General features: G+C 40.6%; 1 protein-coding gene across 1 annotated transcript; it reads right to left on the bottom strand.

The window, feature by feature from the left end:
• Positions 1-7,585: 7,585 nt before the first annotated feature.
• LOC128508250 (hepatic lectin-like) lies at positions 7,586-11,707 on the bottom strand. Its single transcript, XM_053479477.1, has 5 exons — positions 11,575-11,707; positions 8,405-8,636; positions 8,155-8,305; positions 7,965-8,080; positions 7,586-7,727 (listed from the first exon to the last, which is right to left on the bottom strand). Exons 1-5 carry the CDS (start codon positions 11,705-11,707, stop codon positions 7,586-7,588), a joined length of 774 nt encoding a protein of 257 aa, XP_053335452.1.
• Positions 11,708-21,048: the final 9,341 nt, after the last annotated feature.

Below are 21,048 nucleotides of genomic sequence, written 5' to 3'. Positions count from 1 at the left end.
CACATCTTACCACTGTCTCACAGCTCTCATACATGTCCTGCACCACTCTAATGTACTTCTCTGCCACTCCAGACCTTCTCATACAATACCACAGCTCCTCTCTTGGCACCCTGTCATACGCTTTCTCTAAATCTAGAAAGACACAATTCAACTCCCTGTGACATTCTCTGTACTTCTCCGCCAGCATCCTCAAAGCAAATACTGCATCTGATGTACTCTTTCTAGGCATAAAACCATATTGCTGCTCACAAATGCTCACCTCTGCCCTTAACCTAGCTTCCACTACTCTTTCCCACAGCTTCATTGTCTGGCTCATTAGCTTTATACCTCTATAATTGCCACAGCTTTGCACATCTCCCATGTTCTTAAAAATTGGCACCAATACACTTCTCGTCCATTCATCTGGAATCCTCTCACTCTCCAAGATCTTGTTAAACAAACTTGTCAGAAACTCTACTGCCACCTCTCCTAAGCACTTCCATACCTCCACAGGTATGTCATCAGGACCAACAGCCTTTCCACTCTTCATCCTCTTCAACGCCCTTCTCACCTCACTTCTACTAATATTTGCTACTTCCTGTTCTACAACAGTCACCTCTTTTACTCTTTGTTCTCTTTCGTTTTCATAATTCATCAACTCCTTAAAGTACTCCTTCCATCTTTCCATCACCCTCCTGGCATCTGTCAGTACATTTCCATCACTATCTTTAATCACTCTAACCTGCTGCACATCCTTCCCATCTCTATCTCTCTGCCTTGCCAACCTGTACAGATCCACCTCTCCCTTTTTACTAGCCTAGCATACAAGTCCTCATATGCTCTTTGTTTGGCCTTTGCCACCTCTACCTTCACCTTACTCTGCATCTCCCTGTACTCCTGTCTACTCTCTTTAGTCCTCTCAGTGTCCCACTTCTTCTTAGCTAGCCTCTTTCCCTGTATACACTCCTGGACTTCCTCATTCCACCACCAAGTCTCCTTGTCCACTTTCCCCTTACCTGATGATACACCAAGTACCCTCCTACCTGTCTCCCTGATCACATTGGCTGTAGTTGTCCAGTCAACTGAAAGCTCCTCCTGACCACCCATAGCCTGTCTCAACTCCTCCCTAAAGACTTCACAACATTCTTCCTTTTTCAGCTTCCACCACTTTGTCCTCTGCTCTGCCTTTGTCTTCTTCGCCTTCCCCACCACCAGGGTTATTTTACACACCACCATTCTGTGTTGTCTGGCTACACTCTCCCCTACCAACACTTTGCAGTCACTGATCTCTTTCAGGTTACAACGTCGACACAAGATGTAGTCGACCTGAGTGCTTCTGCCTCCACTCTTATATGTCACCCTATGTTCCTGCCTCTTCTGGGAATCTACTGCCATTTCCATCCTCTTTGCAAAGTCTACCACCATCTGTCCTTCTACATTCCTGTCCTGAAGACCAAACCTGCCCATCACATTTTCATCACCTCTGTTTCCTTCCCCAAGATGTCCATTGAAGTCTGCACCAATCACCACTCTTTCACCTCTGGGGATACTCTGCATTACTTCATCTAACTCACTCCAGAATTTCTCCTTCTCTTTTAACTTACATCCTACCTGTGGGGCATAACCACTAACAACATTGAACATTATCCCTTCAATTTCCAGCTTCAGACTCATCACCCTATCTGATACTCTCTTCACCTCTAGAACATTCCTTACAAACTCCTCTTTCAGAATAACTCCTACTCCATTTCTTTTCCTATCCACACCATGGTAAAACAATTTGAACCCTGATCCTACGATTCTAGCCTTGCTACCTTTCCACCTGGTCTCCTGGACACACAGTATATCCACCTTCCTTCTCTGCATCATATCAACTAACTCTCTTCCCTTCCCTGTCATGGTCCCAACATTCAAAGTCCCTACTATCACTCCTAAACTCTTGCCTTTCCTCTTCTCTCTCTGCTTTTGAACACGCCTTCCTCCTCTCCTTCTTCAACCAAAAGTAGCCCAATTTCCACCAGCACCCTGTAGGTCAAAAACACCAGTGGCGGTCGTTGTTAACCCGGGCCATGACCTATCCGGTATGGGATTTATATTTGTGATTCGCATCATTGATTTGGCAAATGTTTTACGTCGGATGCCCTTCCTGACACAACCCTCTGCATTTATCCAGACTTGGGACTGGCACAAGAAGACACTGGATTGCGCCCCCCCGTGGTTGCATTTTTTTTTTGCTTGGCGTTTCATGGATGGAAAAAGATTTTGAACAGCAATATCAGTTCGGTTCGGTTCATTTGTTTTTATTAAAAAAATTCCTCATATGCTGATGCCAATTTCTTGCAAAAAGCAAAGTTAAAATTCTTAAGGGAGGCCATTCCTTTTATTATCAGCTATGGTGATATGAGTCAGCGGGTAAGATTGATGTGTGCTACACACACAGATTTCAGCCCTTTAATTACAATAATTCTATAAGATCAGTAAAGTTGTAACACAGAAAGTGACTGTGGTGGCAGGGGCGTGGTCAAGAGCCATGATGTGTCTGTTACAGTGAGAGGAGCGAGTGGAAAAGAAAGGAAAATTCAAATGTGTGTGTGAGAGAGAGTGCGCCCAAGCAAACTTAAACATTCTGTACTTGTGTGTTGTGCTTCTGGGCGTGTCTCAGTGTCACAGTTTCTTCCTCTGTGTCGGGGTTGTGACCTTCAACATAGTCTGTAATCTGTAGATAACCTTCACCATCTCATCCTGTTTAAAGAATGTCTGTGTCTCTGTGTGGACGTGACTGGCAGGCTGAGTCTCTGTACTCTGTATAGGGAATTAATTGTGCTGCTGTCAGTAAATAAAGTTAGAGGAAGTGAGACATCAGAGCCGAGACATCTGTGGCTTCTCGTATTTAAAGTGTGAACATTTGAGCTGCAAAACTCACGCATCTCCTTAATGTGCATATTAAAGTAGAGGAGTTACAAAAATATGAAAATAGTATAACTGTGTTATAATAATGTATATATTACACCAATGCATTATATTTTGTTCCATATGATGTCATTCTGCAAATCTGATGCTTTTAAGCCACTGACCTGAGATCAGTGTTAACCACCGCTCTTTTTCACACTTCAGTAGGTGAAAAAATAGCTCATAACAACCATATAAACACACACGATGCACACGCTCTTACACACAGGCATGCAAAGCCGTGTACAGGACTTTTATTTACTATATAAAATATTAGTCTATTTAGCAGTTCGTTTCGCCTTATGGGAGGAACTTCAGGACAGAACTGCTTTGTGAGTTAGGAATTATTATTTCATGTGGACCTCCTTGATGCAAAAAAATAAACTGTAATTGCATTTATTATTTCCCAGCTTTAAATAGCAGGAGGTCAGGTGTAGCTCATTGCTCCTGATTACTTAGGAGAAGGCCTGTGCCTCCCTTTGGTGGATGCAGCTTTATTTGTTGTTATATTTTTAATAACGGTTAGCTTTTTATGCAAAAAAAAGCTATTAGTTGCTGCGAATAAAAGAGGTTACCAAACTGCAGTAGCTTCCTGTGTCCGAGGTGTGAAAATAACAGAAACCTATGCTCTAATACAAGACCTGCTTTATTATACAAACACATTTAGCTTGAAGTCAAATCTGCCTTTATAGACAATAATTAACAAACGTATAGCAAATCCATTCAGTGCAATAAAAATTGTGTTAATCTTAGTGTTCATGCATCAATGAAAATAATGAGAAAAAATATTCTTTGATGACATTTTTCCGATCCTCCAGCACTACTCGCCTCATCCCACCATCTCTCAGGGATTGAGGGCTGCATTCATCGAGGCTCTTTTCTGTTCTGGCACCTAGGTGGTGGATAGAACTTCCTCTAGATGTCCGTACATCAGAGACTTTGACTATCTTTAAACGACGACTCAAGACTCATCTGTTTCTCCAGTACTTGGACTAACCTCCCCCCCGAAAAAAAAAAAAAAAAAAAAAAAACTCTTCTTAGTTGTGTTGGACTGATGGCACTTAGTTATTAACCTAGTTAACCCAGTGTAAGTATGTATCCAATGATGTAAACATTAAAGCACTTTTTGTAAGTCGCTCTGGATAAGAGCGTCTGCCAAATGCCTAAATGTAAATGTAAATGTAAATTTTTCCATGCAGTGAGACGGTGTTCATTCATCATGGCGCAAGCAGTACTGTTTCCCAGGTCTTCCAGGTGTTTCACATTAGTTATAATAATTAAATATACTGTGGAACCCAGATTGAGATTAACCCAGTTTGCAATCGTTCCACAAGATGAGCGAAATCATTTAATAATTTTGCTTTGTTAAATGAGCAAAACTTAATTTACGCATACCAAGTGTCATTGAGCACGCATGCACTGCTGGTTTTAAACGCTGAGCATATCATGTGATGGGCCAATGGTTCTTCTCTCTCTTGCTCTGCAGAATTGTGGGTAACCGTCTCCCTTGCTCAGTCTCAGTGCGTGTGCTTCACTCGTATAATTATCAGCTGTGTGTGTGTACTGTTTACTATAACACTGTGACTGTATGTGCACGTAAAGCATCTTTTATTTTGTATTTTATTTACAGATCTTCTTTGTTAAAGATCTTGTTTCTCTGTCAAACAGTATTAATTCTGTTAGTGTGCGCGTGAGTGTCATTAGAGAGTGTGTGCCTCCTGCTTCCTCTTCTCGTCTTCACACACACACACACACACACGCATACGCACACACACGCACATACACTCTAATGTAAACACTGCTTTGTTGTGGCCCTTGCAGGGTAAAGTGCAGGCTTTGTTTGATTTTAACAACGATTAAAACGATTTAAACAAGTACGTTTCACATTCAAACAAGTATCCTGGAAACGTAGTGAAAACTATTAGACATTTATAGATAGAAAATGAAGAAATAAGTCCGTAGTTTAGATAATTTCTCTATTTAACTGATCAACTAAAGTTTAGTGAAACTGAACCGAGCATCCCAGGCCACGACGGTGACCCCTGTACACTCTGCTGGGCGTGGCCTCTCCATCACTGTAATTAAATGATCATGGACCAGTACACTACTGTAACTAACACTGAGCCTTGGAGTTTAACTCTGCTATCGGCCCTTTCCTAAAGATCTGTGCAGTTAACACATTGTTGAAGGACTTAGCTCAGAACTGAGCACCCTGCCTCTCTTCCTCCTGATGACTCGGCTATAAGTATCAGACGCTCCAACTCAGGAAAAGCGATGGAGTCGAACACTGTCAAGCCCATCAAGGTTGCCTGAAAAGACTTACATGGACTAAAGTTCTATATCAGGATCTATCATGATCCAATAATAATCATGTTGTTTTGTAACAAGATTTTCTGTTTAATTTAGAATTTTCTGTCCATCACTTGATACTCGTGTTTATTGCTGCTGATTGATCTAATTTACAAGTGACCCACATGGGCTTCACGACACTGTAGTCTATCATGTAGAGGAGCAGCTCTGGAATGTGACATATTCAACTGTGTGTGACAGCTTGTGAAGCTTGTGGCTAATCAGGTCAAAATGTTAGACAAGAAAAAATTTGAGAGGGGTGAAGAAATTATTTAAAAAAACTTCTGAAAGTACAGGATTCTTTACAGCTATAAATAAGAAGTAAGGAGAGGCAAGGAGGACCATTACCTAATGTGTGTGTGTGTGTGTGTGTGTGTGTGCGCATGTGTATGTGTATGTGTCTATATGTGGTTGTTATTAAAACTGATTAGACTGACTTTGGTGTTTATGCAGTTTGTGTGTGTGTGTGTGTGTGTGTGTGTGTGTGTGTGTGTGTGTGTGTGTGTGCGCGCGCATGTGCGCGTGTGTGTAAAGATTAATCACAATACTACAAACAGATTTATTTATAAATGCTGCAATTAAATGTTTCCATCATCATCATCATCAACAACATCATCATGACAATTAAACAGTCCATGGTTTAAAGTTTTCTCTTTCTATATCTTATTGGTTTCAGCTTTGAGTTAATTTACTGATTATTTCTGACTTATTTAAACCAGTAATAACTCATTTATAGTAATTTGACATTACAGTCTCACCCTGAACAGAAGAGACAAGCTATAAGATAGAATTAATGACAGGAATTAGTTCAGTTTAGAATTGTGATCAGCAGTGTAAGGGTCCGCCACTAGAGGTCACTGTTTTTATTTTGTAGTTTTTGTTGGCTGACTCAGTTTCCCAGCAGGCACCTCGGTCAGGTGATGCGAGTGCACACCTGAACTGAGGTAGCCATTAATTAATCTATAAATAGCTGTTTAGACTGGGAAACTGGGTCGAGCATTTTTGGTACCACCACTGTCATTTATGTGGGCATTTTGGGCTGTTCTGTTTTGTTATCTGTTTAGTTTGTACTTTGATTTTAGTTGTGTTGACTTGGGCTCTCTTATTGGCAATGTCTCTGTGTATCTTGTGTGTCTGTGTTAGTGGAGCTGATTCAGTCCTGTCCTCCTGTGTTCTTGTGTGTTTAGCTAGAGCAGGTAAGTAGGTAGGTGTGTGTTTGGCTAGGAGCATGATTAGCTAAACTCTATGTTGAGTTACAGTAACTAGCATGCTTCTAGGCGTAGCCCCTCTGTGTCTCTAGCTGTCCTGTGTTTCCTCTCCCCCTAGTGTCCCAATGCGCCTAGCTTTGGAGTAACGACTAGCTTGTGAGTGCCGCCTCGCTTAGTCTTGGAGGGCTGCCTCGCCTAGCCACTGGGTATCCTTTGTCTATGTTTCTTTGCCCCCATCCCCTAGTGTGTGTTAAGCTATTAGGTAAGTGTAGCTTAGTGCATGTTGGGGCTAAAGACATGCTTAGCCATGTTTAGCTAAAAGCCATGCCTAGTTGATTGCCATGTCTTTAGCCCTCGTCCCGTCCCTCTCTTGGTCTCTAGTCTCTACGTGTTTCCCTTCTCTCTAATGTTTCTCTCTAGTGTCTCCCGTTCTCTCTAGTGTCTCCCTTTTCTCTAGTGTCCAGTTTCAGCTCCACGCCTCGTTTGTGTCCTGTTTGTCCCCCTGCCTGTGTCTCGCCACAGGGCGTGTGTTAGCACAAAGTTGAGTATGGTTTGAGTTTGTTTGTTCCTTTGTTTGTATCTTTGTTTATACTTTGTGTTTAACCATAATTAAAAGACTTTTTGGTTACACCACCCCTCTGCCTCCATGCCTGCTCCTTCCGCCCACGGCGTTCAACACCTGCCACAACACCCCGATCGTGACAAGCGTGTGTTCAAACAAGACACATCTCTAATTCAATAAACTTTATCCCATTTATAGCAAAACAACAAACACAAGAAGTAGAACAGCTTTTATTATAAAATAATACAAATGAGTGGACTGATCATGGGTTAAGAAAATACGTTTTTCTAAAATAAGAATTTAAAGTATCAAATAAATAAATGGAGGCCTTGGATCTGTGCATCTATATGAATAATATGAGAAAATTAATATGAAATGTGTGAATTAACACGTGGGATCAGGTGAACTGAAAGGTCACATAATAAACACGTCTACACAAATGATAGCTATAAATGTTTCCACTGATCATCACACACATTTTCTGTTTGCAAGAATTTTCTAATTCCTTTGGTTAATGTACAATTACCACTAAAACCATTTATAAAACATTTTTCTTACAGATCCACTGTGATGTATTGAAACATGGTTTGTCATTCCATCCTGTCATATCTGGAAATGTCTTAATCGTTCCACAGTCTTCATTACCGCCATGATTATTCGGTTCCCCCTGAGCCCAGACCCTGAAAGCCAGAGAATCAGAATCAGTGTTTAGTATCTTCAGTTTCAGACCTTTAAATTAACCTTCTTACTCTGTGTTCACTGAGATTTATAACAATAACATCTTCATAACTCTGAGCAATAAGAATATAACAGGAGATAATATTAACATGGCTTCATCCATCTGCTGCAGTGCACAGGAACACTGGAAACTCACACTAGACAATGTGATGAACAAAATTTGAATTTGTGTCTTTTACCCAGTGCTGTTGTTCTGCTCTGTACCGTCCAGCCATTTCCACTTTGTCTTTGTGTCGTCTTTACTCAGACCAATCCAAGCCTCATTACTGTCACCCAGCTGTTTAATGATGAAGTTCTGTGAGAGAGAGAACAAAATAACTCTGGTTTAACCCAGCTTCAACACACACTCAAACACACACACACACACACCTGTTCCTCTCTGCTGGTTATGATCACCAGGTCTGCTCCTCTCTCTCTACAGTCCTGTGTGCTCTCAGTCCAGTTCTTCTTCTCAGTAGAGATGTAATAAAGACTGGAGCTGGAGAAACTCCATCCTTGTTTAATGACAACAGATACAACATGTTTATTTAAAAATGATTATTAAGGAAACACGTCTCTGGCTGTTTTTTCTTTTGAATTAAATAATATTTAAAGTACTTGCTTGCATTTAATACCTGACATGTTATCAGACCGACACTGCTCTCTCTCCTTAGTTGGGCTGTTACAGCAGGTCTGTAACTGGTCTCTCTCTATAGTCAGGTTGTTGTTACTGGTCTGTAACTGGTTGTTTTCTGTATTCAGCTTGTTGTATTTTATCCAGAGCAGTGTGACAGCACTCAGTAGGAAAACACACAGCAGCACCACACACACTGTGGTCACTCTGTAACACCTGCCTCCTATGGTGCTGAATCCTGATAGAAGAACAGATACAAAAACATGTGTCTTAACTTTAAAAAACAATCAAAACACACACCCATACGTACCCCCACACACACAGCCTTAGACACACACACACAGACACATGCACACATGCAATTACAAAGTTTTATATGTAATTAGTCATATGAGAGCCGTGTGTGTGTTGAGCTTGTGTATACACACTACTGTATTACAGTTTAGTGACTTATATAATAAAATCATGAAGCTTTAGCAGTTTTTTTTAAATGTGCAGTCTGACGAAAATGAAAAGTTTATAGAATGACAATAAATTCACAGATCACTGTGAATGATGTTGTGAAATTTGGTTTATAACACAACAGGCCATGTTTCTGCCTTAGAGTAACTAATGTATTACATTTGTAATAGATTGTACACATGATCTTGATGATGATGATGAAGAAAGCAATAAAAATAATAAGCAGATAAAATTCACCTCTTACTGCAATTATTTTGTAGATGGTGCAAAATTTAGTGATGTTCAGAGAGAGACACACAGTGGTAGATGTTTGTGTGTTACTGTGTCTACACTCCACAGTCCTTTACATTTACTATGAAGCATTTTAAAGTATGTTTACATCCAGTTATGTTGTTGTTATCAATTCTGCACGTCATTCCCTTTTTATAAAATGAGCATCATGACAAACTTTTTACATGCATGCAGACTTTCAGTCTTAAATTCTTTAAACAAGTTATATCTAAAAAAAAAAAAAAAATGTTCCACGGGCTGTGAGGAAGATCCAGGCATAGTGACCATAGTATTACTAAAAATGTGACCAAAAAAAAAAAAATACTTACAGCTTTATTTCAAGAGGATTAATGAAAATATGACATTAACTATGCTGGAATTACAGCCATTTTTATACACACGCACCATTTTTTGGGGCTTATAGATTTTGGAACAAATTGTTACATGGCCAGGTGTGGCCTGTTCTCTCATTACTTCATGACTAAGACTCCGTCCACACGTTCCCTATCCGATCATTTTTTTGCGTAAACACGGCGTCGTCTCAAGAAATATCTGCGTACACACAAAACCACTGAAAACGGTGTAGTATATATGCCAGACCAGTATGGGGCGCTGTAATTTTGCAATAGAGATAGACTATACACGGAGAAGAAGACTTTGAGGATGCGCATAACCTCGGCGCTGTATACGAACCAAGATGGTGTTGTCCATTATTCTTGTTGCTCATAACAGTTGCATAGAAGCAATAGATTTTGCTGTAATAAAGCTAGTAGGCTTTGTAGCAACACAAACACAATCATGTAGTCCGCCATTATTGTTGTTGCTGTTACGTGTGATGCAGCCGACACGTGATGTGATGACATCATCGTTTCACGAAATATACGGATTGGCTGTACACACGAAACTGCAAGGTTGTCGCTTTCAGATTTATCCACTTTGGGACCCGATTTAAAAAAATAGCGGTTTTAGTCTCCTAATACGCCGGATCCGTGTGGACGAAACGCCAATACGATAAAAAATTTATACGTATACAGCGAAACGCGTCTCCGTGTGGACAGGCCCTAATCATGCAGATAAAAGTCCAGAAGGTGTTTCTCTGTGTTACATTTGCATTTCACATTCAGCTGTTCACTAGAACTTTAAACATGGCAACCAAAGAGGTGCCTAGGCAAGTGAAGAATGCCATCATTAGGCTGGAAAAAAATAAATAAAGTATAATAAAATGAAATAAAATAAAACCATGAGAAAGATAGGAAAAACATTAAAAGTGGCCAATAAAACAATTTTAAACATTTTTAAAAAGAAGGAATTAACTGGCGAGCTTAGTAACAGCAAAAGGCCTAGAAAACCACGAAACATAACTACATTTGATGACCCAGAATCCTGTCCATGGTGAAGAAATACACTTTCACAAAATCTAACCAAGTCAAGGACAGACTTGAGGATTGTCATTTTGAAGTTTACAGTCAAGAGACAGCTTTCTAAAGTAAATATACACTCCTCACTTTATGGTGCAAACCACTGGTAATGTATGAAGACCAGAAAGAAAGATTAGACTTTGCCAGAAAACTTTGGAATTATGAAACCAAAATTACCTTGTATATGAATGCTAATGAGAAAAATGTATAGTGAGGGAAAGAAACAGCTCATGACAACATGCTTGAGGCCGTGTTATGGCATAAGTATGTATGTCTACCATTGGACTGGGTCACTGGTGTTTATTAATGAACTGATTCACACACACACACACACACACACACACACACACACACATTAACGGAGAGACCATTTTTAAAACCGTTTAAAATTTAGCAAGGAACATCGCTAGTCACACTTGCGTGAGCGCATACTATCGAAATCGCTGCTGTAAAGTAAACAACAACAACAACAACAAATTAACCAGCACTTTACTTTAGAAAAGAATCACGACAGAGCAGTTTCTGTGTAAGGCAGAGAATCTGTGTGTTTGTTTGGGAACCTGAGGTGTGTGTGTGTTGGTGTAAGTGAATGAGCACACACACACACACACATACTCTTTCTCTCGGCTTTACAGCCCCCCTCCTCTCATCTTCCTAAAAAAACACACACACTTCTTGCAGATCAAATAACATCTGCTCTTTTGATGTTATCAACCACCATGTTCACCACAACTAGAACAAAAGTCAGTCTGAAGTCATGTTGTTGCTGCTACTGGCTTATTCAGTGAATTGACAGAAGGCAGTGTAGGCCTGTATGTACTTCTATAAACTGGTGTGCAGAATTAAACAGTAGAAAACTGACTAACTGACTATACATTTAACTTTCGAGTTACGCTTAACAGCAGCTGCAGTCTCAGACATCCACCATCTCCACTCACTCATAAACACGTCTCTAATTATAAAAGACTAAATTACTGTATCCCTGCACATAATAACACTTTAAGTCTTGCAAACCTAAACACTTACCTGTGTGTGGTGCTGTGTCTGGGCCTCTCTTTGTGTCACTGCCTTCAGGGTCAGGGTCGTGACCTCTAACAGCATCTGCACTCTCATAGATATCTACCACCATTTCCATTCGCTTCGTAGAACGCTGAACCATCTCTAATTTATAGAAGACTCACTAAAACACTAAACTACAGTGTCTCTGTGTGAGCACGAGTGATGAACTGCTGCACTTCCTTCCAGTGGCGCTAATTTATATTTGCTGCTGTTAATAAAGGAAGTTACTCATCAGAGGATGGATATTATTGGCTTTTTGTGGTCAAAATGTGAAGACAATCGAGCTCGTTTTTCACTTATACATAACATTGTTTTGTTAAAGTCCAGCAGTTATACATAAATATACAAAATGACATAGCTGTGTTATAACAATGTGTACAATACACCAAACAGTTATAATGGTGTTCTGTGTAATGAATTTGGAGTTTTGTTATATAAATTGGTCGACATGTTCCTGCCGTAGATCCGGAATTATTTGTGGATTTTCTTTTTCAGAAGTTTTTATGCAGCTTTACTGTGAGGCTGTAAGACAGAAGTGACACTGATCTAAGATCAGAATAAACAACCGCCTTCTTTCACACATCAGCAATGACACACGACACACACAGGATGTACGTTGGCTATGCAGTCTCACACATGAGCATGCTAAAGGGGGAAGGACATTTACTTTGTAACCATAATTATTTTACTGTTGTGTTGTTTTTTTTCTATTAATTTGAAAAGAATGAGGTAAAAGCAATCAGTCTTTTCTATTATAATGAGCTCCACACTTTTGCAGGGCTTTACACTAGATTTTAGAGTATGAGAGTGTGGCTGTGGGGATTCATGTTCTTTTGAGTATTAGGCAAAGTCAGGTGAAAGAACCAGCATAGACCAGCATAGCTGGTGACCAGCTTGATCAGAAATTATACCAGCATATGTTGTGTTTTGGTGCTGGTGTGCTGGTGACCAGCATTATAGTGACACAATGTTGGTGCTGGTATGCCGGTCACTTTACTGATGCTGGTCCCCAGCATACCAGCACCAAAACACAACATATGCAGCCCATGCATCCCAGCATACCAACATTTAATGGTAGGCTGTTCACCCCATAAAATGTTGGTATGGTATAAAAGCCAGAATACATGCAAATATTACAGTAATTCTTTTGCTTTAGGTATGTTAGTAACTCCCTTGTAACAAGACAAAATTCAAATTTTTTTGCCTTTTTTTAAAAAAAATAAACAAAAAATCTCTTTAATGACACTCGATTGAGCAACACACTAACGGAATCAGTGCTGTAAAGTCAAAATAAAACAAAACAAATTAACATGCATTTTACCTTTAAAAAGAATCAAAGCAGTGTTTCTGTTTAGAGCAGAGAAAGTCTGTGTGTGTGTCTGCGTCTGTATGTCTGTGAAGACGAAAGTAGGAGGTGTCTGTGTGTGTGTGTGTGTGTAGGTGCTTTTGCTTTACACGCGCACTGTAGACACACGCATACAAACACAAAATAAAATGTGTTTTACACACACACACATGGTCACAGTGTTATAGTAAACAGTACATGCATGCACGGATGATGATTATACCAGTAAGAGAAGAGCACTAAGACCCAGCAGTGGAGACGATTACCCACATATCCGCAGCACAGGAGAAAAAAAAAAACCGTTGGCTCAGTTGTGATCATGTGAAGCACGGCGACAAAACAAGAAGCGCATGCGTGATACATAATACTTTGTACTCGTAAACCAAGACTTGTTAGTTTTTTAAGTCCTAATTTATTAAAAAATTTTGCTCGTCTTGCGGAACATTCGCAAACGGCGTTACTCACAATCCGGGGTTCCACTGTATGTCTAATTGCAGAAACGAAAAGCCACACAGGACAACAGTTTTAGGTCTTCTTAGACTGGTAATCTTGTTAAAAGGGCTTAGGACATTTTTCTCTAACTTAAGATCTTTTAAAGGCATTAAATTGTGGAATGGCAAATTTTAACTTTTCATGATTCTTTTGACATTCGAACAGAACAGTTCAGTTTTTACAGAGAACTGAAACCTCTATTCTTTTGCTTATGCTACAGAACCAACACTTCATGCATAAAAGAAGACAATTCTGTCTTCTTTTCTTACCTTTTTTCTGGATTTAGTCGGACATTATTCGGAACAATATTTAGATGTATTGTATGTACTGTATTTGGATTTGAACAAGCGGAGTGAGTCATGTGGGCTTCCAATAAGTTAGTTATTGTTCGTATTTGTGAAGGCGAGGAAAGCACATTTCGCACAATATTAATTACTGTTGTTGGATCCGACATATTAGCCACAGAATACGTGCTTCAATTTTTCCTTTCGATTATACTGAAATAACTTCCGATTACATTGAGAGCCATGTTTCATGTAATGTGTGTTTGTGCGAGTCTCATCCGTGTGTGTGCGCACCTCTCATAGGTGTGTGTGTGCGTGGAGAGTTTGTGTGTGTATATGTGCATGCATCTCATAGGTGTGTGTGTGCGCGCATTCCATATGTAGTTGTTTGAGCATTTAGTAGTATATATGTATGTGTGACTGTTTCATATATCTGTATGCAAGTGTTTCATGTTACCCTTCTGTCTGTCCCTGCTACATGTGTGGTGATCCCAAATGTGCCTCTGTTCATAAAAGATGAGGTAACCATGAAGGAGTTGGCCCACTTCGAGGAATTTGTCGGCCCCATGAGAGCTACAATACCCCGCTCAGTTGCAAGAGCTCCGACATGAGACACATCCTGTCTTCCAAGAGGCAGGTTTTAATTGTTTTGCCACCACTGAGCTGCTAAGGTGTTTCGAATGCACAGATGTAGGACACAAAAGACTGAGCTGTCTGCATGGAACGCGGGACAGCCAGCCGGAGAACACAGAGTCGAGTCTTAAGCGGGTCTCACTGACATCCAGAGTAGCGACACACCTACCTGATTCACAGCTCATAAAGGTCAGTTCAGAACACACCAGACAGAAAACACTGCAGCTAAACCAAGAAGTAAAGAAAGGCGACGTTAACCACAGAATATTTAAGAAGTGGCAAGAGGGGGGAGCCAAGGGACACGCAACTAACTTACGGATCTGGGAGACGTGGAAGGTGGGATTAACTCGGTGCATGGACAATGGCAGGGCCAGTCTGACGGAACATGGGTCAATGAACCTTGGTGAAAAATTCTTGGACGTTATCTTGAGTGGAAGGTCGCGAGTAGAGAGCATGACCCTTTGGCCGACGTGGTACCGCCGCGGCTTCTTCCTCCTGGGAGGGGAACAGTGGTGGTTGGTAACCGAGACAATACTGGAAAGGGGACATTCCAGTGGAGGAGGTGGGGAGTGAGTTATGAGCATACTCGATCCATGGGAGAAATCGGCTCCAAGAACGAGTCATGAGACGCCATGCACCTCAGTGACTTCTCGAGTTCCTGGTTCATCCGCTCAGTTTGGCCGTTGCTTTGAGGGTGAAAGCCAGATAAGAGACTAGGTGTGGCCCCGATGAGACCACAGAAGCCTTCCAAATTTGTGCTAAGAAATGGGGACCTCTGTCTGAGACAATGTCTGTGGGCAGTCCGTGAAGTCAGAAGACATTGGTAATTAGAAGTTCGTCTGTCTCCTTGGCAGAAGAAAGTTTGGGTAATGGAATGAAGTGGGCAAACTTTGTGAACCGGTCGACCACAGTTAAAATACAGGTGTTGTTGTCTGAAGATGGTATTCCAGTAACAAAATCAATGGAGATGTAAGACCAGGAGCGGTGGGAAATGGGGAGGGGGTCTTAGGAGACCCTTGGGGACATGATTTGTAGTCTTATTTCTTTAATGGACAGTTACATACGCCATGGCCAATCCTCCCACAGTAAAAACAGGCCCTGTCATCACTTCATCATTGCCGTTCCATTAGCGAGATGTGTGCGCGGTCAACCCGCATTGGTTCAGGGAATGAATTTGGGGTGCCTGAGGTGGTAGCCGGAGTGTATGGCCTAGGAGTTTAATAATGTCCCTCGAACAGTCGAAAACTCTCCTCATTTCATCAGTGAAGGCTTTGAAGGTCAAACAGCAGGGAACCTGTGCATCCCATAGTGATGTTTCTCATTTCCTTGCCTTTCCAGAGAGGAGGGTGATAATGTAAGTGACTCTTGATCGTTCTGTGGGGAATGAGGAGGCCTGCAGCTCAAACACAAGTTAGCACTGAAAGAAAAGAGCGACAGGTGGAGGGATCACCATTATAGGTAGGCGGTGCAGGGAGACGTGGCTCGTAATTGAAAGCATCCACAGGAGAGGGGGGCAAACAGGGGGGTGCTGAGGATGGGTCCGTTTGCTGAACATGGTTGGTGAGTAATGCCAGGTCTGTTAGAGTTTGGAGAGTGTTCATTATCTGTTGAATTTCCAGCTAGTGAGTAACCAAGATGGTTCCTTGACTCTTTAAGGCCCCCTTCAGGCAAATCATCTCTGCTGGGTCAATATCTGGCCAGATTATACTGTCACAGGGCATAGCTGCCATGGTAGAACCAAGTGCAGATGAGGAGCAAAGAGTGGTGCTTAGAGACTTGTTATAGCAGGACAGGCTTGAATCCATGCATAATGAATGAGGTCCGTGTAGAGAGCCAGTGTACAACAAAGCAGGCTGAGGTCGAAGCCGGAGAGTAGGGGAAAGGTCCATGATCCAGGCTCGCGGTCGAGAAACAGTCCCAAAGGTCATTACTGGAAACATCCGAGATGGTGAGTGATCCGTGACGTGAGGCGAAGACGTGGTCATTGAAACGAGGCGAGGTTGGAAACGAGAAGGCAAGATGAGACTTTAATATTTGGACATGGTGAGTGCACAATAATCTGGCGAGGAAGTGTAGTCTGAGTACGAGTTAAGGAGGGAGGAGAGGTGATTATAGTTTGAGTACAGGTGTGCAGAGTGGAGAATGAGGCGGTGAAAAGAAAGCAGTGGGGTGGATCATGAAACTGGAGTGTGCAGGTGATTCATGACAGGGCTGTGGCTTGGCGGGTCATGACATAGTGTGCAGTTATTATGAAGTATTACCATTTAATCTAATTGTAGCAGACTTTATTGAATTACTTTTTGCTGAGGGAAAAAATAAACAAATCAGGTTCACTACCTACATAAGTAATTTGTTTTCTATAACAAAAAAATGTTTAACAATAAAAAAGCAAACAAAACGAAAACATCACACTTTTTCTACATACAGTATTTGCTCAAAGTTCATTTAATAACAAAATGTTTGCATGACAACTTAGAGGGTCACATGATGGTGAATGGTGGTGAAATCGCCTTGCTATAGTCATGTGACTTTATATTACAGTGAGTTTGCTAAGAGTCTCTGATAATCGTTTCCACTGAATATAGAACTCCTGTAATGTCATGAAGTATCTGACCATTCTGATTCATACACATTCAAATTCCATACAAACTTAAATAATTCTTTTGATTGTGTAAAGCTGCTTTGGGACAATGCCAATTGTTAAAAGTGCTATACAAATAAAATTGAATTAAATGGAATTGAATAAAATACCGGGCACTAAGCCTGATGAGAGAGAAGGTGAGGTTTATATTATCACAGCTTACTAGTTATTTAAGCAGTACTGATAAACATATAGGTGGCAAATAATGTTGTTGTGCTTAGCAGTTATAATAATAAAATTAATAATTCCATGAAGACACAGTTAGAACTCGTCCCACTGATTAATAGACTCAGCTTTATTTATTTGGGAACATTTAGTTATTTTCTCTACTTACAGATCCAGCGTTGTTCATGAGAGCACGGTCTGTCATTCCAGCACTGTTTATCAGGAGACCCAGTCTCACCACAGTCTTCATTATCTTCGTAACTATCTGGTTGATCTGTATCCCATTTACTGAAACTAAGACAATCTGATTTAGTCTTCAGTACTAAAATTGGACTCTGATTAATAAAAATATCAAAGAAAAAAAGATTCATCTAGGTTTAGTTACAGTATTTACTCTGCAGTCTCAAATGCACAATAACTTTTTTTTTGACACACACACATTCGGTGTCTTACCCAGGGGTCACCGGTGTACCGTCCGCCTATTTCCACTCTCCCTCTGTGTCTCTGTCACTCAGACCAATCCAAGCTCGACTTCCTTGCAGCTGTTCAGTGATGAAGTCCTGTGTATTTTATAGCAGAACAACTTGAGAACTTTTATCATTATCTACAGTAGGAGTGGACACATACTGTAGCGCATCCTGACTCCACCAAAGCTACAGATGTGGCCATTTAGAATGCCCATGTTTTCCTGCGAGATGCCGCAATTGGGCGCACGGTGTGTCGCAACTTGCGCAAGCAACATTTAAGAATTTTAATAAATGTGTTGTGCTTCACTGAATATCCTCCAGATGGCGCATGGAATGACTTTATCTAAAAGCCAGACCAAGTACAACAAAGTATTGTGTATAATTAGTTAGCCTAAAACAATATTGTTTCTAATGCTGAAGCAAACATGAATTTATGTTTGTTTAATAATAGATCTTTCATGACGAATGTGTGTATATGTGTTCATAAGGATAAAATTTGTGCTTTAAAATTTATAGTACGTTTCTTATATAGTTTTTATAATGTCTAAACAGGGACAAAACAATAAAAGACATGGCAATGTCTCAGTTTAAATGGTCTTAAATTAAATACATTTAATTACCTGATAGTAGGCTTCCTTATGATCTGATAGTGTTAACTATGCGAATGTCCTGATTTGTAAATATGCAAACATGTCTTATTTAAAACGTAAAAATGTGTCGCCATCATCAGAAGACATGAATGAACTATATACACTCACCTAAAGGATTATTAGGAACACCATACTACTACGTTGTTTGACCCCTTTCGCCTTCAGAACTGCCTTAATTTTACATGGCATTGATTCAACAAGGTGCTGAAAGTATTCTTTAGAAATGTTGTCCCATATTGATAGGATAGCATCTTGCAGTTGATGGAGATTTGTGGGATGCACATCCAGGGCACGAAGCTCCCGTTCCACCACATCCCAAAGATGCTCTATTGGGTTGAGATCTGGTGACTTTGGGGAGCTATTTTAGTACAGTGAACTCATTGTCATGTTCAAAAAAACTATTTGAAATGATTCGAGCTTTGTGACATGGTGCATTATCCTGCTGGAAGTAGCCATCAGAGGATGGGTACATGGTGGTCATAAAGGGATGGACATGGTCAAAAACAATGCTCAGGTAGCCCGTGGCATTTAAACGATGCCCAATTGGCACTAAGGGGTCTAAAGTGTGCCAGGAAACCATTCCCCACACCATTACACCACCACCACCAGCCTGCACAGTGGGAACAAGGCTCACTCCAGGTCACTGCTGAAGGGATTTGATTTCAATGAGGCTGTTGTGGCCGTTTCCAGAGCAGTGTGTTCTGCTGTAACAGTGCTGTGGATCAAATTCAGTGCATTGAGTGTAGAAAATAACCACATAACAGCATGAGTAGAGAGAGAAGGATGAATATGTCCTTGGCTTCTTATCTTTTTGAGACAAAAAGAGGGTCTACCAGAATTGCCTGAGTTGCTGACAGTATTTTAGGTTCGTACGCAGGTCCATACGTCAATTGACCATATTCATATTAAATTATTAGAGTGTATACATCCGAGCTTTTTTTTTTTTAGATTATGTTATGAGCAGGACTTCATCACTTTACTTACACGGCATACTATTACCACTATACCCTAGCCACACACTGTGCACCCCTCTTTTTTCTACAGCAATTTGTATTTTTTTTTCCATAAAATGACAATCTTTTTAAACCTTTATTGCTCCATTTGCAAGTTATTTTTTTTATCGTTCTTTCAAAGTTAACAGGAAAAAATAAGGCAACAGTACAATTCCCAATTACAAATTAAATATTAAATGAATATCTTTAGTATACCCATGTGTGAGACAGCATGTCCATGTGTGATGTACATCCTTGTTTACCGTTGCTATGAGATATTTTATTACATACTGATGTGTGAAAGAGAGCAGTGGTTAACACTGATATTAGATCACTGGCTGGTGTTTCAACCTCACATTAAAGCTGCAGAAAAGCTTCTGTAAATAATTCCAGATCTACAGCAGAAACATGACTAATTCATATGACAGAAATCAACAGTGCTGTAAATATGAGTTTATCTTAAAAGCAGAAGGTGAAAAGCCTAACAGGTTTTTTTTATATCATGAGGATAAAAAAAAAAAGATTAATTTGTGCAAAATGCACCACTGTAAAAAAACAATGTTATTTTATTCTTCATTTAACTGCTAAACTTTTGGAAAGTGCAGCTTAAATGTCTTCACACTTTCACCACAAGTAGACAGTTTTGACGCTTTTCTGAAGCGTAACTTCCTTTACTGGCAGCAGCACGTTTAATTAAGAGGGACTAAGCAGCCAATAAGGAGGAAGTGCACTTGTGCTCACACAGAGACACAGTAATTTAGTGTTTTAGTGAATCTTTTATAGTTTAGAGATGGTTAAGCGTTCTTCTAAGCAAAGGCAGATGGTGGTGGAGATCTATGATAGTGCAGATGGTGCTTGAGGACACAAACCCAAACCTGATGCCAGGGACACAAAGCGAGACCCAGACACGGCTCCACACACGGGTAAGTGTTCAGTTTAACAACGCAAAAAGCGTTTGTTATGTGGAAATGCAGTCATTCACGCTTTTTTTTTAGATCAGTGTAATTGTAAACGTAACATGAACTAGTTGAAGACTTTAATGTTCACACAATTGGAGTTCCTGCATACATTTCTGTGCAAAAGAGTTAGTATGGTTCGGATTAGCGTCATATATTAAAAGTAAGCTTGTACTCTGGAACTGTCAGTGGTAAAGCTGTAACTTTAGTTTTCTTACACAGAAAACACTTTGGGTTGTGTTGTCACTTTACAGCGGTAAGAGTGAATCCTCTTCGCACCAGGATGGATCATGACATCATGATTGTGATAATTCCACTATAATCATATAATCAGGAAGCCCAAATACGAGCCAAGCTAATTATTTATTTTTGAATAGGAAATTAAACAAAACTGTACAGAATTAGTTAATATTAACAAGATAAGAGTAAAATATGTATGGTCTAAGATATTGTGGCGTGGGCGGGGCGGCGGCTGACGACCAGCATGCCTTGCGGGGATGTCGGTGTGTTCACCATGATGGGGAAAGGTGTTTGGGTTAGTGACTTTGGCCCTGTTGTGTGTGTGTTGAGGTGTGTAACGTGTGAAATGTGCTCTAGTTCAGGCTGACGCTGAATTAGAGGTAGGCTCCTGAGTGAAGGTGCTGCTCATGCCATACCGGCTGTATGCTAAATAAAGTACTCCCAGCCATTGCATTGGGCAGCAAATAAGCTCGCTCGTCTCTCCAGCATTTCTTCAGGCGTAAAAACGCTACATTGGTGTCAGAAGTGGGATGGAGAGTCACGGGTTTGAGCGCACAACGGAGGACCTTCAGAAAA

The sequence above is a fragment of the Clarias gariepinus genome, chromosome 20, assembly GCF_024256425.1.
Source record: "Clarias gariepinus isolate MV-2021 ecotype Netherlands chromosome 20, CGAR_prim_01v2, whole genome shotgun sequence".
NCBI classification, from domain to species: domain Eukaryota; kingdom Metazoa; phylum Chordata; class Actinopteri; order Siluriformes; family Clariidae; genus Clarias; species Clarias gariepinus.
Note: the sequence above shows the minus strand (reverse complement) of the source record. Positions and strands in the feature narration are given on the sequence as shown.

Excerpts from the sequence above, each read along its gene's own strand:
- LOC128508250 (XM_053479477.1), bottom strand. The coding sequence starts at position 11,707 with ATGGTTCAGCGTTCTACGAAGCGAATGGAAATGGTGGTAGATATCTAT. Across the intron at positions 8,637-11,574 it reads AGACACAGCACCACACACAG|GATTCAGCACCATAGGAGGC; the intron begins GTAAGTGTTTAG and ends TTCTTCTATCAG. Across the intron at positions 7,728-7,964 it reads GAGCAGAACAACAGCACTGG|GGTCTGGGCTCAGGGGGAAC; the intron begins GTAAAAGACACA and ends TCTGGCTTTCAG.